At 38.6% G+C, this 22,501-nt stretch overlaps 2 protein-coding genes across 3 annotated transcripts in view; one reads left to right on the top strand and one right to left on the bottom strand.

The window, feature by feature from the left end:
* LOC100751321 (PMS1 protein homolog 1) overlaps positions 1 to 290 on the bottom strand; it is an 87,171-nt gene extending 86,881 nt beyond the window's left edge. The window contains exon 1 of the mRNA XM_027396831.2: positions 148 to 290. The gene's annotated coding sequence lies outside the window, so the exon portion shown is untranslated. The remainder of the gene's footprint in view (positions 1 to 147) is intronic.
* A 55-nt stretch (positions 291 to 345) lies between these two features.
* On the top strand, positions 346 to 11,096 carry Ormdl1 (ORMDL sphingolipid biosynthesis regulator 1). 2 transcript variants are annotated; one of them, XM_027396834.2, is made up of 4 exons: positions 346 to 476; positions 1,989 to 2,169; positions 6,904 to 7,055; positions 9,606 to 11,096. In XM_027396834.2, exons 2-4 carry the CDS (start codon positions 1,996 to 1,998, stop codon positions 9,739 to 9,741), a joined length of 462 nt encoding a protein of 153 aa, XP_027252635.1. In that variant the 5' UTR covers positions 346 to 476; positions 1,989 to 1,995; the 3' UTR covers positions 9,742 to 11,096. The 2 variants fall into 2 exon arrangements, with proteins under 2 accessions (XP_027252635.1, XP_027252634.1); XM_027396833.2 differs by having other exon boundaries at positions 349 to 472.
* Positions 11,097 to 22,501: the final 11,405 nt, after the last annotated feature.

Here is a 22,501-nt window from a genome sequence, read left to right as displayed (position 1 = left end):
TGAGTGAGCTCCCACTACTGCCTAGCAGCCCCGAGGGCTTGACTCGCATGCGCGGGCGCGCGAGCCTCGCAGGTCCGCCCCTGGCCCCGGGAGGCGGCACCAGCCTCCCCGAGCATCACCGGGAGTGCTCGATCGTGGTGACAGTACCTTCTAGCTCGCGCGAGGAAAGGCATTCACCACCCACCGCGGCGAGCTTCAGCCAAGGCCGAGCAGCAGGATCCCGAGTGGGACGCCCGCACGATCGCCGCGCGCGCGCGCGTTCGGAGGGACCGGAGCTCGAGCGCCTCCTAGACCCGCCCACCATGGGAAGTGGGATTGGCGCGTTTGACAGCCAATCGGCTGCTGGCGAGAGAGGCTTGGCAGGCTTCCGGAAGCGGCGCCGCGCAGCAGTGGCGCTCTGGCGTGAGGACGTACTGTCGCTGTCGCTGTCGCCGGGCTGGTCCTGCGACGTGCGGGCCGCCGGGAGCTGGCGGTAGGTAAGCTCGAAGCCTCCGGGAGCTGCGAGGCGGCCTGCGGCAGAGCGGACTTCCGCTACGTCCCCGGCTCGCGCTGCGCAGGCTAGGTAGCCGCGGGTGCTCTTCGCGGTCGTCGCGCCGCGGGGCTGCGACAGGGGCGGTGGGAGCTGGCGATGGCTGTGCGCAGGCGGGGAAGGCCCGGCCCCGTAGGAAATTCTTTGTTTGCCGCACACCTGCTGGGAAAGGTTTTCTAGGCTGGCCTACGTGGCCATGTGAGGCCTACTTGCAGCGTTTTTTTTTTTTACATTCTGTGGGATGTTTGAAGTATTAACATTTTAAAATGCATTATAGACGCTGGGTTTTTATAGAAGCAAAATTTGCGCGAGACTTTCCCACAGTGTAACTTTCATCATTGCCTATTCAGTAGATCTCGAGAAGCCGAAAAAACATTACACTCTAGAAGCACTTGCTTAGCCGGGTGAAATTGCCTTCCTACAAATTCTGCAATAGAAGGGTTCTGTGTACTTTGGAATGGGAGGTGAAATGTTCTTCTAGCAATTTTCCCGCTCTCAGACAATACCCACCTCAGTTTGATTGTAACAAACTAAACTCTTAGGCCCCAATAAATTGTATGCTCACGATGGCCGAACACTAATACCAGTTCTTTAGTGTTTCTTCCTGAACATAAAAGGAGAAAGCCGACGAGGGGTGAGATAAAGAAAAACCAGTTGGAGAGTTTGGCTAAAGAAACATTGAGAAAGACTCAAGGCTTTAACCTAGTTGTGTTACAATTTGAATCCTTAACCAAGTAAAGTTTTCACATTACATCAACAGCATGTTACTTCTAAGTTCACTATTCAAAAGGAGGCACATAGCCAGACATTAGTGGCTTACACTTTTAACTCCACCATTTGGGAGGCTGAAGCAGGAGTATACCTGTGAGTCGACCTTGTTTCAAAGAAGAAAAAAAAAAAGCTTTTAAACCCTATAGTTAAAATGTTTCATCACTTGTTAGCATCTAGTCATGAAAACTGGGCAGGTGACTCTTCCCTCCACCTTTTTAAAGTATATGGAAAACTAATAAAAGTAACAAATCAAAAGGATGACCTGAAAATAGAAAATGGGCTAGCCTACCAGGGAAAGGGAAGTGGAGAGGGGTAATAAAGAGGAATAGGTCTTGAACATGGTAAAGGCATGTATGGAAATACCACAATGAAACCTTCTAACTTGCACAATTAAAAACTAGTATTAGTTTATCCTGTTTATATTTAGTTTCTTTCATTCTGATATATATATAGATATATATATAGATATATATATATATTTCTTTTTTGTTAAAGAAATTTGAGATAGGGCCTTGTTATGTGACTCAGGCTGACCTCAACTTTTGGAAATCCTCCAGTGAGGATTCCTCATTGCTTATATCAGCATCTGTAGACAGTGTTTTAAAGTTGTGTGTTCCTCGTCAGAATGAGGAATTGTGGGTATTTAGATTTCCAGCTATAGCACTGTTGGTTTGTTTCTTTCCTACAGAGCAAACATGAATGTTGGAGTTGCCCACAGTGAGGTAAACCCCAATACTCGTGTAATGAACAGCCGTGGTATGTGGCTGACATATGCTTTGGGAGTTGGCTTACTTCATATTGTATTGCTCAGCATCCCCTTCTTCAGTGTTTCTGTTGCTTGGACCTTAACGAACATAATACATAATCTGGTAAGAATTTCGTCTTATTTTAAACATATGAAACCCTAAGGTTCTGTGTGTTGATGGGTGGGGAAGGGGGTTAAGAGAAACAATAAAATGCTATTAAATGAATACAGATCTTCAGTTTCAAATGATGGAAAGTGTTGTGGAGATAAATGACTGGTGCTTTCATTACAATATGAAGGTATTTAATACATTATAAATAAAGCCTGTAACTTAGTGGTGTGGTGTTTGGAAGGTACGTTCCTCTTCCGTCCTGGGAATTGAACTCAAGGCCCTGTGTGTGGCAGGCAAGCTCTACTGATTTACACCTCCAGCCCAACACCTTAGTGATTTTATTAACAACTCTATATTCTGCACTATAAAAGTCCTATTTAGCCAGGCAGTGGTAGCACACACCTTTAATCCCAGCACTTGGGAGGCAGAGGCAGGTGGATCTCTGTGAATTTGAGGCTAGCCTTGTCTGTAGAGCTAGTTCCAGGACAGCTAGGGCTGTTGCACCAAGAAATCCTGTCTCAAACTACAAAAATGTACACATCAGTACTTAATATTGCAAAGATAAATAAGTGTATAATTCAGTGGCTTGTGATAATATGAGTTAATTTTGAAGAATTTTTCTGTCACACCTTAACATTAGGCCTTTTTCTAAGACTTTCTCATCGTTTGCCATTTTAATAAAATTACATTTATAATTTGGCTTATTTGTTGATTCACTAGAATACTTGGACATTAATTGTCTTATGTTTAATTGAAGTCTAATAAAGATCTTTGGCTTGAATCCTTGCAAAGTCTTTCTAAATTACTTAAGTATACCTTCTTTATTCAATATAAACATTTTAAGCTCAAGCACATTCAGCATCTTATGGTACATTTAATATTTATTGTTTATTTTCACACTTTTGTATTAGCTGTATGCATTAGCGTTAGATATTATTACAGACTTCATTGACTACTGAGCATGTACATCCTTGGAAATTGACTGTTAGGGGAAAAAACCCACACAACACCGTGACAGTGGCCTTTTTTTAAACTTTTAAGTACTTACTAATGTAGAATGGAAGGGGAAAGATGCAGATAGTACAGAACTTTGACTAGGGTTTTATATGCTATAGTTGATATAGATAGATAGATAGATAGATAGATAGATAGATAGATAGATAGATAGATAGGCAGGCAGGCTGAAGCTGGTGGTCAGGATAAAGTGTTTGGCAGCAAGTAAATACCATTTAAGTAATGGACTCACCCATTAAGGTGGCACGCACCTTTAATCCCAGCACTAGTGGAGCAGAGGCTGGTGGATCTCTGTTAGTTCAAGGCCAGCCTAGTCTACACATAACAAGTTCCAGGACAGCCTACATAGAGATGGGAGAGATTGAATCTCACCATGTTGCCAGAGATGACTTTGAATACTTGATTCAAATAATCTTCCCAGCTCATCTTCCCAAGTAATTAATTCCCAAGAAAGTGAGGCTAGAGGTACATACCATTATACATGGCGAATACCGTTATACCTGGACCTTTCAGTTTCCTATCTGTAGAAAACTGCTTGTATTTCGATCACCTTGCATCTGGAAGTAAGCACATAAACAGAGCCCATCATGGTCCCAACCTAACCCGAAGCACATACTGTTCCCTTTACTGCCTACTAACCGCCGAACTTTCATAAACAAATGGGACTCTAGTAATAGCCACTCCAAGAGTTAGGTGGAAGCCTGATATGCTCACTTTTGCATTGTGTAATTGCTTTTTCCTGTGTAAGCCCTGTTTACTACTTCACTTTTTACTTGGCTATAGCCTCATTTCTTTATCAGATAATTATTATAGTAATGTTCCTCTTCATATGCCTCTTTTCTACATTCCTTTATTCAGACTTGACTTAGAAACATTTTTTAAATGTGTATCTATCTACACAAGGCCTGTTTGTAAATTCTTCAAGGATTCTTCTTTGGGTTTATGGTAAAGTCCCAGGCTCTTTGTGTGGCATAATTATTGAGTACAGAGACAGAAAGTCAATCTCTGTTCCCCTGGTCTCTAAATTAAATACATGCTGTTTTATAGTTTGGGGAAAAAAAAAAAAAAAAAAAAAAAGAATTGCTGTAAATTTTTTTGCCCTGGCTTCAGTTTTTCTCTTTCCTTTCCTCATTGTGCCTGGCTGATTCCTGTTGAGTAAAACTACTCAGATTTCACCTACTCCAGGAATCTGTAACACCCTCTGTATTCCATTATATATTCATCATAGTTTTATAATTAAGAGTTTAATCTCAATTGTTCCTTTACTTTGGTTTTTGAAACAGGCTCTCACTCTGTTCCCACGCTGGCCTTGAACTCTTGGCATTCATCATGTTTGAATTTTCCAAGCGCTGGGATTTCAGGAGTGAGCTGCCACATCTGGCTTCTTTGTATTTTAACTTCTGCAATCTCTGATGGTGTGTGTGTACATACATATTCACATATATGTATGTATTTATTGAATAAACTATTTGAATGTATTATAGATGTCATTTCCATTCCCATCTCTCTTGTTTTAAAGTTGATTGACTAGGGGGCACAATATAGGAAATCATGTTTCTCTTTCACTGTTGGTGGAAAGCATGTTTCTCATTTATTAGTCCACCACACTAAAAATCCAGTCATAAATGTAGTAATTACATGACTGCAATTTAAGGTTGCCTTTAAAAGTAGCTTACATTAGCTGATTAGATTAGAAGTGTAAACTGTGAATGCTTTTTATGCATTCAGAAATGGAGCTAATCACTATGGAGTGAAACCCTGCACAGCTTTTCAGGCCTTACAGTGATTATCTTTGATTTGGTGCTATAGTTCATTCTTCTGGTTTTTTAAGATGTGTTTTATTTTCATGTATGCATCTCTGTGTTCATACTACATTCAGATACCTATGGAGGCCAAAAAGAGGTATCAGATCTCTTAGACCTGGAGTTATATGCAGTTGTGAACTAATGACCAACCTTGGTCCTCTGCAAGAGCAGCAACTGCCAAGCCTTTTTCTCCTGCCCCATTGTTCATTCTGAAGATTGTGAGACTTCCCAGATTATCGTTTAGCTATAAAGTGAACCAGAGTTCTCTATGACTTGGTAAATATTAAGTGCTAGTACCCCAGATACAAATTTTATTTTCCTAATTATTTTGCTTTATGAATAATGAACATTAATGTTTTATAAAAAAAGGTACTAAAAGTGAGCATACTAAGAGAAAAAGTTTACTCACTAAAGATGGTGTGTGTATGTCTGCATGTGTGTGTTGCTGGGAATTGATCCATGCCTTACACGTGCTCCCCAAACACCATCACAGAGCTAAATATACTCAAGTATGCAGACATTATTTTTTTTCCATTGAAAGGGGTAAACATTTGAGTATCACATTTTAAACACTAATGAGTGCAATATGGTTTGAAGAAAATATCAAAAAGATAGTTCTTTTTTCTGTATTCTAAGAGATAATGTGTTATGGAGTAGTTCTTTTTTCCTTATAAAACAGTAATAGTTCAATAAAAATTATTTTTAAAGTAACCTTTTATTATATTCAAGACAAAACCACATCCACATACATTAAAGCAAATTAAAATTATTTTGTCTATTAACTAGTGCAAAGGGCTATAGAAAATTTTTGCAGGAGTTTTCATCCATTTTCTCAGCTTGTCTCTGATTATCTTGATTTTGTTTTCTTGAAATAACAGCATTTTACAGTTTATTTCTAGTTTCTACTTTATGGGAAAAAAAAAATTTGCTTTTTTGTTTTAGTTTTGGTTACCTGGAATTGAACTCGGTGTATTTTAGCCTAAGCATGCCAGGTGCTTCACCACCAAGCTACAAGCAGCTTTATTGATGAATGATCTACACACCAAAAATCTACCCATTTTAATCATGGATTTGGATTAAACTTGAGAGTTTTTGTGAGAGTTAAATACGTGAATACTGTTTTTACACTATTTCCACCCCACCCACCTCCAGCTTCTATACCCTCTCAAAGCCATGACCTCTTTTGTTATTCTGTTACATATTCATATACGTATATATGAATTCAACCTGCTAGGTCCATTTAGTGTTGCTCATATGTACATGTGTTTAAAGGTGGCCACTGGATTTGGATAACCTACTACAGGGCTCGTCCCTGGAGAAGACTGATTGTCCTTCTCTCAGCAGCTTGTAGTTCTCTCATCCCTTCCTCCCTCTCAACCCTTCCTCTTCTTCATACCTTTCCCACTGCCTGTATGCTCTACATAGATGTATAGACTTAGAGCTAGAGTCTACATGTTAGCAAAAATGCAATATTTTATCTTCCTCTCATTACCCTCCTTGCCCCTTCCCCTCCCTCCCTCTCTCCCTCCCCCTCATTGGTTCATTCATTAGTAGTCAATAAAGCTCTTCTAATGTACAAATACCACATTTTCTCTATCCATTACTTTGCTGATAAGCATTTAGGCTTGTTCCTTTACTGTTGTGAACAGTGCAGTAATAAACATAGATGTAGTGTATGCCAACATTCATATTTGTTTTAGGTAAAAATGATACTTTTAATTCCCCTTGTATTGGTTTTCACCAAATTACATACTCCAGAAAGCTTTACATTACATAGATACTGACTATAATTTTTCACTATTTTATGAAAATCTAACTTGTCCTTAATTTAAATTATGTACTTGGGCACCAACAGCCTAGAGCCATCATAATGCATATGTTTAAGGATAAACTCTGTGTTTGATACCCTCTGTTGCTTGCTTTTCAGGGTATGTATGTGTTTTTGCATGCAGTGAAAGGAACGCCTTTTGAAACTCCTGATCAGGGTAGAGCAAGGCTCCTAACCCACTGGGAACAGCTCGACTATGGAGTACAGTTTACATCTTCTCGGAAGTTTTTCACAATTTCTCCAATAATTCTGTAAGTGGTAGAAAAGTTAAGACATCATGGATTGCTAAGGAAACTGTAAACACTCTATTATGTTCTGTATTGTATGTCAGATTAGTTATCCTAAGCAATGATTTGGTGATGATAATCATTATTTGTAAAGCATCTACTGGAATCTGGTGTCTGCTTTCCTCCCAGTACCTACATCATTATTCCTTCCATTTGAATATTTTATCCTACCCATTTCTACCTAAGTATATAGGTTGCGTTGAATACAATACTATGTATCACATGTATCTTAGTTTTAACATTATCACATACAGCTTCATATATAATGAAGCAACAATGCAGTCTGGAGTAAGGAGAAAGATTTTGTAAGAAAGGTAAATTTTGAATAGATGTTTTCATAAATGAGAATATTTTCAAGAAAGGATCATAACGCAATAGACTTTTTCCCTTTATATTTATCAGATTTTATGGAAATGAGTTCGTTATATCCCTTGTAAAATTAAACTCAAATGGAAAGTCTTTTATAATTTAACAAAAGTAAATGCAATAGCAGGAATGACAGTTAGATGTCCTTAATATAGGTTTGGGCTATATTGGTTTTAAGCTATATGACATTGGCCTTGCTAGACAGACACTATGACTAGGATACTTACCTGGCCCTTGTGGACTTTGTTTTAGCCATTTTCTTAAAACCCTCAGGCTCCGCATCTGTAAACATAGAAAATTGAAGTATAATATACATAAAAATGCTTGACATATGTTGAATTTGGAATTAGATATACCAAAAAGTCAGTTAAGATCTACCTATATATACAGTCTTCCTGGTTCTCAAAATATAACTTTAACCCAAAGTTATTATTTCAAGCATTCTGATTAAATTCCTCACATAACTGAAGAAGTATCATTCAGGCCATCTGTATAGTGTTGATTGTTTCATGGTTCCTTGTGTGGCACTTGGTCAAACCTAGGATGCCCTGCAGTCTATTATCAGTTATATCACCAGCCATGATCATTTTCACAAGTACTTTCATACTTGCTTTAATTTGTCAGGTTGGTGTGACATGCTGTTAGCACAAATTTTTGGATAAAGATACAGACTCAAGCCAGCTAGAGTAACACATCCTTTATCCCAACACTTTGGAGACAAATGGGTTCAAGGACAGCCTGGTCTACATATCAAGTTCTAGGCCAGCCAGAGCTACTTAGATCCTATCTCAAAAGAAAGAAAACTGAAACAGACTCAAATCTATTACATTGGTAAAGATCTTGTGGCTCTTTTGAATCAAGAACCTGGATTAAATGAAAACTTCTGTCTTCTATTGCAGGTCTCTTTCTAATATAAACCTTAGCAAATAAATTTGTATACTGATTCTACCTGGAATTACATTTCCCTAGCGTCTTCTAGGTTATTTTAAGAGTGGGGCAATTTTCATAGCTCTATACACAGTGTTATTAAATTTCATTAAAAGAAAGTGTGATAAGGCAAAAACATGCCGAGATATATCCTTTCCTTCTGCCAGATTATAAATTAAACTGGCATTGGCAACAAGTCATTTGGCTTACTGAATACAATGCTTCAAGTATGTAAAGGAAGCATGAAGAACGATTTTGCAGCAAAAATTAAGAAGTAGTGGCTGTAAAGATTGCCCACCAGTTATAAGCACTGGCTACTCTTCCAGAGGACCTGGGTTCAATTCCCAATACCCTCATGGCAGGTCACAGCTGTCTGTAATTTCATTTTTGGGGTGAGGAGATCTCTTGTTGTCCTCTGTCCTCTGCAGGCACCAGGCATGCACATGCTACCCAGACATACATGCAGGTAAACTGTTCACACACATTAAATAGTTTTTAAATTTTTTTTCCAGGTGAGGAGTATGGCGTAAGTGGAAGATTACAGAATTTCTTATGCTAGAAAGTTCTGAAAAAGACATGTACATTCTTCTGGCAGATGTTTTTACTTGTGGAGGTAGCTGTTCTTTTCTAACCACAGTATACAAAACATCTCCCTTTATGAGAATAATGATAAAGTTAGAGGAAATGGTCTTTCTGTGAACCTGTAATAGCAAAACATATGGAATTTCCAACTGCACCTTCTGGGTTTCCAGTTTGACTGGTTATAGACTACTCAGTTAAAGCAAGAAGATGATGATATCAGAAGGGCAACTAAATACATGTTTTTTTCAAAGATACTGACTTATGCATGTGCGAAAAGGCTAGTTTCCAAAGCTCTACACCAGTTTTTCATGATCTTTGGGTAAGCCACAGAATCCCTTGAGAATACTGGTGCTTAAACCCAGGTCTTCTTTTTAGAAATCCACTGAATACAAATCTACATTTGAAATCTCATAGGCATGTGAAGACTGTCTGCTTTCAGGGATGCTAAACAACAGCATGCTCCTATGCACATTGCAGAAATGTAAGACGTGCAACTCGGTTTTTAAATTCCAAATCAAAATGTTTTAGTATCAGAATGATTTTATTTCTATGCATTTGTGTTCAGTGGCCCCCTTTTATAATATTTTTTAATTCTACATTTCGGGATGCTATGTGTATTCTAACTTTTTATCTCTGCAGATACTTTCTGGCAAGTTTCTATACGAAGTATGACCCAACTCACTTCATCCTAAACACAGCTTCTCTTCTGAGTGTACTTATTCCCAAAATGCCACAGCTCCATGGTGTTCGGATCTTTGGAATTAATAAGTATTGAAATGTTTCTACAACTGAACAAAATTCTTAGAGCTACTACGTTTCCAGTAGGGAAAGAGTAGTTAGTGAACTGCACTGCTTCAGTGATAATGTGAAATAAGAGGTATTTACATTGGAGGGCCAAGTACTGGTCCTTCATAGGCTGTCTTGAAGTGCAGAACTCCACTAAGGGATGCCTCTGTCTAATGTGCTTGGTATATTTCTGAGAGAGGCTCTACACACAGGTTGGGCAGGCCCAGCTTAGAAGTTATGGCAGTACAATGAGGGTACAGTAACTAAATCCAAAGAAATGAGGGATTTGTAAGAAACTAGGACCAGCCTATAGTGAATGGGCATTATGTTAGGGAAGGAAAACTCCAATCATTCATTTATAGTCAGTTTAAACAGACTTCTATAAAGCAGAATCATCTTGTATACAAGTTTTTATTACTGTACACATTCCCTTTATATGACATACACCCTCTTATTTTATACAAGCCCCTTCAACCTTATATGTGTACTTTCTTGGTTTTTCTGACTAAGTATTGTGTGTTGATAAATGAGGTCATGTTTGCTTTATTATATTACAAAGTTTGTGAAGGTTCACCTTCATGACTCACTCTGATAGAAGACAGGCAGGTATCTTACAGTCAAGGCTCTGAGTCAGCATTCTCATTTTGGAACAAAGTGGGTTTTACTGCTTTTCCAGAAGCAAAGCTGCTAAACCAATTAAGAGAATAACTTATTTCAAGTAGTTTAGGTTTGGGGTACCTTAAAGTAACTTTATTTGGCTGTGCAAGTTAGTAAAGGCTATCATTCTTTAGAAAAGGAAATGCAGAATGGAACCAGCTGCTTTGAGCCGAACTGCTTCTCCAACAGTGGAGCTGAAGCGATAGAACCTCTGTTAACTAGTCTGAAGGAAAAGATAGCCTTATCTGCTCTTAGTTTTCTGCTCTTGATCCCCACAGTCTGCCTATTCATGTGTCCTTTAAATGTGTGAGTCTTAGTATAGACAACCTCAAATGGTACCTATAGCCACAGCAACAACTATATTGAATTCTTGTGACATGGGGAAGCTGCCTATAATTGCAAGCATTAATTGTATGAAATTACTACTGTGAGAAATATATTTCTAAAATGTTATAAGATAAAGCTGAAAAACTCAGTAACCTAAGATTGAAAACAGTTGTAGACCAACTTATTAATCAATTTTTAGCAATAAACAGACTTAGGGGTGGTGATCATTGTTTCATATTTCAAAAGTACTGAGTTTAAAAATCAGTTGAATGATGATGCCTTTGTATGTTTGTCTTGTCTTGTGTCTTTTTAAATAACTGGTAATTGATGCTTTAATAAAAAGTTTTTTTCTTGGTGTAAGATTATTTTAAAAATTTCCAAGACAATCATCAAAACTACGTTGACACTTTTCAGATTTATTTTTAAGCAACTGAATTTACTAAAAATTGTTCCTCTGCTTAACTTCATTTTTAAAAGCTTATATTTTTACACATATTTAGAAAAAAATTGCCCCCTGCTTTCTGTGCTTTCTACTTTAATGCTTTAAAAATATTTACTCAAAGCTATATGGAGCCTGCTTGGTTATGCTGTTTTAGTGATTGATGCAGAGTCTGTGAACAAGAAAAACCTGTTCCTTCAGTGGAGTTGCTTACAGTATAGGTACTTCAGGAAGTGAGAAATGCCATAGAGGGGATGGTTTGAATAGACACCTGCTTTCATCTAAGAAGTAGAAAAAGGCACGATGGTCGAGATAAGATTACCAGTAGAAGTAGTAACAGATGTTGAGATTCTTGAACATCAGAAATGTGTTGAGGGAGAATGAAAAAGCCACTGGGGCAGGGAAAAGCAAAAAGAATGGCAGCTGATGCGGAACTGAGCAGCACACCATGGGCTGGGTTACAAGGTGTCCAAAATCATGGAAATAGCAGATTTTCTTTTTAGCAGGACAAAGCTACACAAAAGATGAGAGAGATTCGTTGTATTTAAAGCTCACTGAGTGCTGTTGAAAATAGCCAAGAAAATAGAAAACAGGAAGAATAGTTGGGAAGGCACTGCAGCCAAGCAGTAGTTCAGACTAAGAAGTAGTAAGCAAAATGGTGAGTGGTCAGGATTATGCTTCGTGGATGACACTGGTGAATGTTGGAGAGCAGAAAGCGAAGGGACTCAGTACTTGGTGTGAGCCTCTAGATGAATGGTTGTGTCAAACTTGAAAAAAATGCCAGTTTGATACACTTACACTTTAACTATTTGGGACATAATTCTACTAATCTGGATGTGGTAGTATATACCTGTAACCTCAGCACCAGCAAGGCTGCTGCAAGTACAAGGCCAGCAAAACTTAATTAAATCTAATGAAGTCAAGAGACATACTGGCAACTTATAAGTAGTAATGAGCCACTAGATCTTTCCAAGATTTTAATTACAGTTGTTTGGGTTTGTACATGGGTGTAGTGCCTACAGAGGCCAGTAGAGGGTGTTCGTCTGCTGAAGCTTGATTGTCAAGGGATTTTGAGTTGCCTGCCATGGGTGCTAGGAATGGAACTTGGATGTGCACATTTTAGTGCTGTGCCATCTCTCCAGCCTGAGTGCATCTTAAGTGAGGATGTTTTTACTGTGGGGCCCCGTAATGGTTTTCTATTTTCTTCATGCCAATTTTCACTGCTTTATGTTTTTTTCAAAGTTGACTCCTATGTTTTTGGCATGCCACATTCCTTTTGGTGTTTTAGATTTGTGGTGTTATATCCACCAAACTATAGATTCTAAAGGAGCATAAGAGCAGCTACTTAAGAGTATCTGTGACTCAGCCTAATAGATATGTGTTGACATCGCTAAGTTGGAAAAATACTTAAAGACTAGACTCCAGTCCCCTATACCAGCTCAAATCAGCACTTGGTGGCCACTCCTCCACTAGGGCCAGATTTAACAGTAATAGAGGACAACATAACCCATTTTATAAGGAAGTTATAAGCTATTTATATAGAGCCAAAATCCTAATCTTCATGCCACAAAACTGTTAGCAACTTGTTCAAACTGTTCAGTCTTGAGTAAGCATTACTGTAGCTGTTACATGTTCCATAAAGTATAGTCTCACATTTATCCTACTTTGCAAGGATTTCTCTAAATTCAATTTTGATTTTATTGTGTAGAATGCAAGTTAAATACAAGAGGGGATGAGGTGATATTTATCAGAGCAGATATTTATATTCTAATTCATAACGGTAGCAAAATTGCAGTTATGAAGTGGCAATGAAGTAATTTTATGATTGGGGGTCACCACAACATAAACCCCAAATAATAGCAAAGCTTTTAAAGGCATCCATTTCTACAACACACACAAAATATTTTTTCTATTTTCATAATATTGGCTATATTTTTTTTCTTAATAGTAATGCTAGCCTTATACTGAGAATTTATCTTCCCCTTTCTATCCTGGAAGACATTTTAAAATTTTCCTCACATGAAATGCCAATTAAGTACACTCTGTGAAACTGATGCACTGTTTGTGTGTATTGAGCATGAAGTACAAAAGTAAACATTAGGTGTTCTTAAATGTTCTCTTTTATTGCTCTCTGCCTTAATCTTTAAGACAGAGTCTCAGAGAATCTGGTGCTCACTAATTGGCTTTCCAACAAACTCCTTGCTGGCACTAGTATTATATACATGTGTCCCCCATGCCCAGTTATTCTTGGTGCTGGAGATCCAAGCTCAAGTCCGCTGATACACAGTGCTATCTCCCCATCCTGATCTACTAAAATATTGTTCCTCTGCCCCCAAATAAATGAACACAAATGTGGAGAATGTTGTTACAGAAGCAGCTTCCCAGCCTAGTGGTACTGAGATGGACTGTTTCAGCTTCTCATAGTTCCAAAGCCTTGTACCCAGTAATGGCCACCTGGGCCCTCAATCATGCTGTTGCAGATCCCAGCCACATTCCTAGCAACTGAGAGCTTACTACATGTTTCATCTTTTCTAAAGTCTGATGGGAGACAATGGAGAAGTTAAAGCCCCATGGAAAGCTGTCTGGAAGACTGCATAAGCATTAACAAAATGTTCTCAGTCCACTTGTTCCAGCTGCCACTTGGGAGTCTTGGAGCTGCTGGTTATCTGCTCATGGTCCCGGATGTTGAAATTGTTCTTGTCCACCTGAGTGTTCTCTGTTACTCTCCAGACAGGAGAAAAGACAATTGAGAAGGAGAAGCCTGTGCCTTCTGACAGAAGGACCCGGAATGATGGCCAGATTTAAGGCTTTGTAACTTTATGAGACCATCAGATGCAGCAGATGTCAGAACATCCTCAACATTCTGATGAGGAAAATGCATAGTTTTCCCAGTCTAGGACTAAATTTTGAATTCACAAAGTACTTACCCCCAAACTAGCAAAGCTACAGAGAATGTCACCTGACAGGCACACACTAAGTATGATGTGAGAAACAGCACTCGTAGAATGGATGGCCATTTGCTAATTCATTTATAGCTTCTACAGGATTGTTTTCCAGTGCTGGCGATTTAACTCAGCACCCTGTGCATACCAGGCCAGTGCTATACCACTGAGCTCTATCCCCAGACCACAGTCTTATTTTCAGTTTTTTTGTGTAGCTTTCCCCTCCAGATTAAAAAGTCCCTCTTATGAAGGGGGTATTCTCAGCCTCATAAAATCCACAAGAAACTTGCCACAAGGCCTCTCTCCAAGTTTATATAGAACAGTGAACAATGGCTGGGGCAAAGGAGAACTGCTTTAACAGTGTTGGGAAATGGCTGCCTGCAAGTTGTGTGGAGAACTCCACAGCTGTAATATTCATGAGTCATTTGCTTTTGCAGGTGTGAGCTTTTGGTGGTGCAACTATCTAGATCACCCACACTTCTCAAAGTGACACCTCAACCATTTCTCTGTAGTAACCTCAATAAGCTCCATGGTTCATCAAGCTTGAATCAAATAGCATCTCTTTAGTCTGTCATGAGTGTTCCCATCAGGGTTCATTGTTTTATGAAATCACAAGAAAAGTCATGCACGATACACATTCATGCCATGCAATTCTGCACAACTATGTGGCTTCTCCACAGCAAATTCTTGAGCAAAAGAAAAAATACCAACTCCTGTATACTAGTTTGCCAATGTCATAGCCCCAATGTCAAGACACAGATACCTGAATCTGTACATAATACTGAACTCTATATGTTTTATACTGTTAATTAAGGCTGCTATAAAGCAACTAGTAAGCAGGTTTTCTATCCAGTGTGGATATACTGGATAAAGGAACACTCATGGCTCAACAGGGACAGATTATGGGGACAAATGGTCTCATCAGGCTTTGTCAGTAAAACATTGTTCATTTCTGTTTCGAGCAGTCTTTCCCACCAGCCTAGTCCCACAGCTGCGTCAGCCCCAGATGAACACACAGACTTATATTAATTATAATACTGTTGGCCAATGATTAGGGCTTCTATTGACTAGCTCTGTCTTAATTATAACCCATAACTACTAATCTCTGTTTCCACATGGTCTTGGCTTACCGGAAAATGCTGGACCTGCAACTCCTTTGCCCGCTACATTGTGACTATTTTGGCAAGCTCTGTTGCCTACCTTTCTTCTCATGGCCCCACTTACTGCCTCATTGGCCATTGGCCCAACAATGTTTTATTCATCAACCAATTAGAGAAACATACAAAAGGACATCCCCCATCACATTTCAAAACTGAATTCATGCAGAGTGAACCTACAGGCTCTCATGAGCAAAAATTGTCTCAAAAACTGAAGTAGGGTAACAGAAAACTTCAGGCAAGTCAGCTAATAAGAACTAATAGAGTGAGGGAGAACTTACCATAAGCTATTTTGCTCCACAGGTTTTTAAGTAGTACATTTTTAAATTACCGAATTTGTATCAAATAATTTTTCTATCTGGCTTTGAATTTAAATAATTGCCACATAAGGAAGGAACTATTGAAATGCATGTTATTGGGTTCCTTCAAAAGAAATTTCCCTGTTAGGGTTTACATCACCACATCCACTGAAAATGAGAATGTCTGAATGGCATCCTAGACAGAATGAATGAATCTGTGCCTGTAGCAACCAATTCTGGAGGCACCACTGCCAAGTACCCAGGCTGTCCAGAGATTCGGAAGATCACTACAGCTGTGAAGCTTTCATTTCCATCTCAGTAGATTTCTAGGTTATGTACATGTTTAATATATGTAGATTCACTGCATATTATACAGAAAAGCATATTTATGTACATTATTTCAGTCTAGTCCTCCAGATGCCAAGACGGAATCAAATATGCAAGATTCTACTGAGTGAAGTGTTGTGCAGTCTAAAATCACATCCTTACCTCTGGCAGAGGCATCAGGCTATGCTGTACCTGTGACTTTGAGTCTAGAGAAAAAGATGGTTGAGATGTTCCTAGATTGTCATGCTTTCTAAGGAATACTCGACAAGGACTTTGTAGAGTCAAAGAAATCCCTCATCTCCCAGGAACCAGCCTCCTTGAGATCTCCACTGCAATCAGTCATTGGCTGTGAGCCATCCACAGGAAGGCATGGCCTTGCAGCAAATGCTATGGAGGGCTTCACAGTCTATAGGTTATGGGGTGTTAAATGCTTAGTCTCTGCCTATTTGAGGAAATCTGGTTATAAAATGTTCTGTAAATCATAAGGTGTAGTATAACTACAATGCAATGAGCTTGCATTGTCATATGGGGAATGTGTTGGGAGAATACACATTACATCTGACTCCACTCTTCCTGCTTTAAACAGTACCCCGGGGGAATTTCTGGGCATCCAGCCTGTTCCTTAACCACACATAGGGAGACAGATGCTTTTGGTTTAATGGCCTGTTTGACATATTCTCTTTCTTCTCTCACTTCTAAGCCTCCTTTTGTTTGTTCATGTTTTCATTGTTTTCCCACACACAAAGATCTTCTACTTCCTATATGCAACGGACAAGTTGTCAAGTGGCACAACTAACTCAACACCTAAAAGTATAAATAAAAAATCCCTCTATCTAGGAATGTCATTGTGGCAAAGGAAGAAAAAAATTGTAATAGTGTACATGTGCAATACTATGGCTTGAAAATGAAAGATAAGAGATTTTTGAATTGAGTTAAAGTGGCTTCAGCATTCCATAAAATAGAGGTCTTCAAACTATAGCACAAAGTCACAGGTTGTTTTAACACAGTTTCCAGATGACTCACATCTGGAACATTTTATAAACTTCCTGACAATAATTCTATGGTGGAAGGATAAGTCTATTCTTCTTTGCACCTCCTATTTCATGACTGGATCTTCCATTTTTTAAGTTGGGGCACCATATATCCTGAATGTTTCTTTTTATTACCTACAGGTATAGTAGGTTTGGAAGCATACAAAATGAACAAACTGAACTACTTTAAAATTTAAAAATCAAAGTCCAATGTCCTGTACCATAGCAACAATTTTAAATCGATAATTTATTTTTGTGGCAGAATCTCTTTGTATAGCCCAGACTGGCCTCCAGCTCAAAATCCTTTTGCTTCTACCTTCTAGGATCAAGGATTGCAGGTGTCACAACCAGGGACCACATTACTTAAATGTTGGTCTTTCAAACAGACTCCCAGGATGTCCTATGTGGAGCAAGTGCTGTGGGATGGTCAGGAAAGCACAGCAGCGTGTTATGCTCTGCCGTGTTTTGTATTTAATTTTCACCATTTCACCAAATCCACCTTATCCCCAATTTAGACAAACATTATAGCAAATGATGACATTTGCCATGGTGTTTCAAATAATGGGAGTACTGGTGCTCTTAGATCTGTTTGTGTCACCTTTGAGGCAGTTATATAACATGCTACATATCATTGTAAACACTGCCTTATCTCCGACCCCCCCTCCCCCCCTTCCCCCATTTCTACCCTATTCCCTCCTTTTCCTTCATTTTTAATCTTAGGATTTATTTGTATTTTTTCATCGATTTTATAATTATAAGATAACAATCCAAAAGAAAAATTATCATTTTGATCTCGAGAAATTCTTTAAAATTACAATTTAATACATTTTATAATCTTATGTAGTTATATTCTATTGTGATATATTTGTAATGGAAGTCATATTCAAAACTGTAAATCACATTATGACTTAATTCTGTATAGAATGTAAATATAATTGCTAAATGAGTGACATAGAGTGGTTGACTTTCAGTGTTTGACTATTTTTTAAATACAGGATATCAGGCATTCAGCTGGCTACATAGAAATGAGTGATATGAAGAGTGCTAGTACATAAGTATTCCAGAAATAATGTCCTTTAAATCTTCTAGTCTCTCATATGGCATCAGATGTCACCTTAAAACTGTCAAAAGGAATGCTTAATTTTCCTTCTAAAGAAATAGTGGGAGACAAATAAAAACACTTGCAGTTAAATTATTCAAAACAAAGAGTTCTTATTCTAAGCACTCACTGAGTAGGCATTCATACTCTGGTTGGTGGACACAAAACAGTAGGGTAGAAAGCACTGCAGGCAGACCATGACAAAAGGAACTTAGTGTCAGCAGTGACTTGTTTTGTAACCCATGGCCTTCAGTGTCATTTCCTCTGTGTGAAAAGAAGTGGTGGGGCCAGGGCTCATGGAAGCTGCAAGTCAGTTCATTCTGCCACTGCATGCTCAATACTGAAAGTCCCTGGAGAGTCTATCATTCTCTTTCCTGTACTGTTCAAGTACTCAAGTGCTTTCCAGTTCTGTCCTAAAGGTAATGAATGAATCACAGTTGGGAAGAAAGATAGCATGGACCTTGCTGTCTTTCCCTCAGCACCAAGGGCAAACTCTTCTTACCTTACAGAATGAAAAACAAAGGGAATCAGCAGGAATCACTGCAGACACTAGAGAGTCTGGGAGTGCTGTGGTTGGAAAACTGGCCTATAAGGTATTCCATGCATCTGCCTCTTAAACTGGAGTCCACAGAAATGCAAAGGGCCCATGTTACATAGGAAAAATTATTTTCACCTCTGATATTGTTTCTTCCTAATTATGAGTGTAGGCAACAACTAGACACTGCTGCTTTGTTACCAGTTAAACTTATCTGTTCAACAGAGGACTGAGAGGTGAGTGACCAGCTTCCCATCCAGACCACACAGCTACTAGGCCCTTGGTCCCAGAGCAAAACCCTGGGCCCTTTCCCCACCCATCTCAGCCACATTAACAGGTCAGCAGGAAAGACTCCTGCAGGCAGGCTACACCAACAGCCTCCCAGGAGACCCTGTAACCTACAAATCCCACTCCACCCCCAATCCCACCCATCCCCCAGTGACCTCAGTGTCTCCCTGGGACACAGACTTTTACTGCACAGAGAAGACTCAGGATCTCCCCCCACAATCTACCCATCCACCAAGATCCCAGTGGCCCCTGGAACAGACATCTACTGCACAGAACGGGCTGAGAAAGGGGACTAAGGGTTGGATCAAGAAGCAAAGACACTGCCTGCATCAAGGGAAAGAAGAGATGGGTAAATGTCAATACATTCAACAGCCTAAAGGACAATATAAATACCTGGTGTATTACATCAGGAGACCTGAACATCCCAATGCAGAAGAAACAAAAGAAAATGACTTAAAAATAATTTGATCAAGATGATAGAGGTCTTTAAAGAAGAAATGAAGGATTCCCACAAAGAAATGGAAGAGAGGAAAAGACAAACAAAAAAAATTGGAAGAAATCAATGAATAAAGAAAGCCAAGAAAAACCAAACAAGTTCAAGACTTTAAAATTTAAATGGAGACAATAAAGAAAACACAAATGGAGGGAATTCGGGAAATGGAAAATCTGGATCAATCAACAGTAACTACAGATGCAAGCATAACCAACAGAATGAAAGAAATAATCTCAGGCATTGAAGATAAGATGGAGGAAACAGATTCATCAGCCAAAGAAAACATTAAATCCAACATAATAATAACAAAATGTCCAGGAAATCTGGGACACCATGAAAAGATCAAACCTAAGAATGATATGGATAGAAGGAGAATACCAGCTCAAAGGCACAGAAAATATATTCAACAAAATCATAGAAGAAAACTTTCCCAACCTAAAGAAAGAAATGAATATGAAAGTACAAGAAACTTACAGAACACCCAATAGACTGTGCCAAAAAAAAAGGTCCTCTCACCACATAATAATCAAAACACAATATACAAAATAAAGAAAATATTAAGAGCTGTGGAAGAAAAAGGTCAAGTAACATATAAAGGCAGTCCCTTCAGAATAGCAACGGACTTCCCAATGGAGACTCTCAAAGCCACAAGGTCCTGGACAGACAGGCATGCAGCCTCTAAGAGACCATGGATGCCAACCCAGACTACTATATCCAGCAAAGCATTCAATTACCATAGAAGGAGAAAACAAGGTATTCCATTGCAAAACAAGATTTAAACAATACCTATCCACAAATCGAGCCATACCAAAAGCACTATAAGGAAAACTTACCCAAGGAGGTTAGACATACCAGAAAAGCACAGGCAATAAATAACCCCACACCAGCAAATCCTAAAGAAAGCAAACGCACACACCACCAACAATAAAAAATAACAAGAATCAACAATCGTGGATCATTGATATCCCTTAATATCAATGGACTGAACTCACCTATAAAAAGACACAGGCTACCAGAATGAATATGAAAACAGGATCCATCCTTCTGTTGCATACAAGAAACCCACCTCAACTTTAAAGACAGACATTTCCTCAGAATAATAAAGGAATGGGAATTAGGTCCAATCAAATGCACCTAAGAAGCAAGTTGGTGTAACTATCCTAATAACTAACAAAACAGACTTCAAACTAAAGGTAACAAAAGAGATGATGAAGGAAATTTCATATTGATCACAGAAAAAAATCCAGCAATAAGTCTCAATCCTGAATATACATGTCCCAAATACAAGTGTTCCCACATTTGTAAAAGAAATATTACTAAAGCTTAAATTGCACATCAAACCCCATACACTAATAGTGGAAGACTTTAATACCCCACTCTCACCAGTGGACAGGTCTGCCTGATATAAAATTAACAAAAATAGGGATTGAACAGGTGCCATGACTCAAATGGATTTAACAGACATCTATAGAACATTCCACCCAAACACAAAAGAATATACCTTCTTCTCAGCAGCACATGGAACCTTCTCTAAAACTGACCATATACTCAGTTACAAAGCAAATCTCAACAGATACAGAAGAATTGGAATAACCCCCTGTATCTTACCTGGTCACCATGGCTTAAAGTTAGAATTCAAAACATCACAAATTCTAGAAAGCCTACAAACTCATGGAAACTGAACAGTGCCCAACTTAATCACCTCTGGGTCAAGGAAGAAATAAAAAAAAGTAAAGATTTCCTAGAATTCAATGAAAATGAATGTACAACATACCCAAACTTACAGGACACTATGAAAGCAATGCTAAGAGGAAAGTTCATAGAACTAAACACCTATATAAAGAAGTTAGAGAAATTCCACACTAGTGAATTAACAAAACACCTGAAAGCTCTAGAGCAAATAGAAGTAAACTCACATAGGAGGAGTAGGCAACAGGAAATAATCAAATCGAGGGCTGAAATCAATAAAAGAGAAACAAAGAGAATAGAATCAATAGAACAAAGAGTTGGTTCTTTGAGAAAATAAACAATATAGACAAACCCTTGTCCAAACTAACCAAAAGGCAGAGAGAATATCCAAATTAACAAAATCAGAAATGAAAAGGGGGACATAACAAAACAGAATCATCAGGCCATACTTTGAAAACATTTACACCATAAAACTGAAAAATCTAAAAAAAAAAAATGGATAATTTTCTGGATAGGTACCACATACCAAAATTAAATCAAGACCATATTAAACAAATTAAGTACACCTATAAGGCCTAAGGAAATAGAAGTAGTCTTCAAAAGTCTCCCAACCAAAAACAGCCCAGGGCCAGATGATTTCAGTGCAGAATTTTACCAGAATATCAAAGAAGAGCTAATACCTATACTCCTCAAACTGTTCCACACAATAAAAGCAGAAGGGACATTGCCAAACTCCTTTTATGAGGCTACAGTTACCCTGATACCCAAACCACACAAAGATGCAACAAAGAAAGAGTGCTACAGCCCAATCTCCCTCATGAACATTGATACAAAAATATACAATAAAGTACTGGCAAACCAGATCCAAGAACACATCAAAAAAAAAAATCATCTACTATGAAAGATCACTCATGCTCTTGGATAGGTATGATCGACATGATAAAAATGGCAATCCTACCAAGAATAATCTACAGATTCAATGCAATTCTCATCAAAATCTCCAGCACAATTCTTTACAGACCTTGAAAGAGAAATACTCAACTTCATATTAAAAAACAACCCAGAATAGCTAAAACAATCCTGTACAATAAAGGAACTTCCAGAGGCATCACCATCCCTGACTTCAAACTCTACTATAGAGCTATACTAATAAAACCAGCTTGGTATTGGCATAAACTCAGACAGGTGGATCAAAGAAATTGAATAGAAGACTCTGATATCAGTCCACACACCATTTATGGCAAAGAAGCAGAAATGATATAACAGAAAAAGGAAAACCTCTTTAACAAAGGGTGCTGGAATAACTGGATGTTAACATGCAGAAGATTGCAAATAGATCCATATCTATCCCCATGCACAAAGCTCAAATCTAAGTGGATCAAGAACCTCAACATAAATCCAGTTACATTGAACATGATAGAAAAGAAAGTGGGAAATAGCCTGGAATGCATTGGCACAGGAGACCA

Source organism: Cricetulus griseus, chromosome 2, assembly GCF_003668045.3.
Source record: "Cricetulus griseus strain 17A/GY chromosome 2, alternate assembly CriGri-PICRH-1.0, whole genome shotgun sequence".
Classification (NCBI taxonomy): Eukaryota; Metazoa; Chordata; class Mammalia; order Rodentia; family Cricetidae; genus Cricetulus; species Cricetulus griseus.
This window is presented reverse-complemented; position numbering and strand designations above follow the sequence as displayed.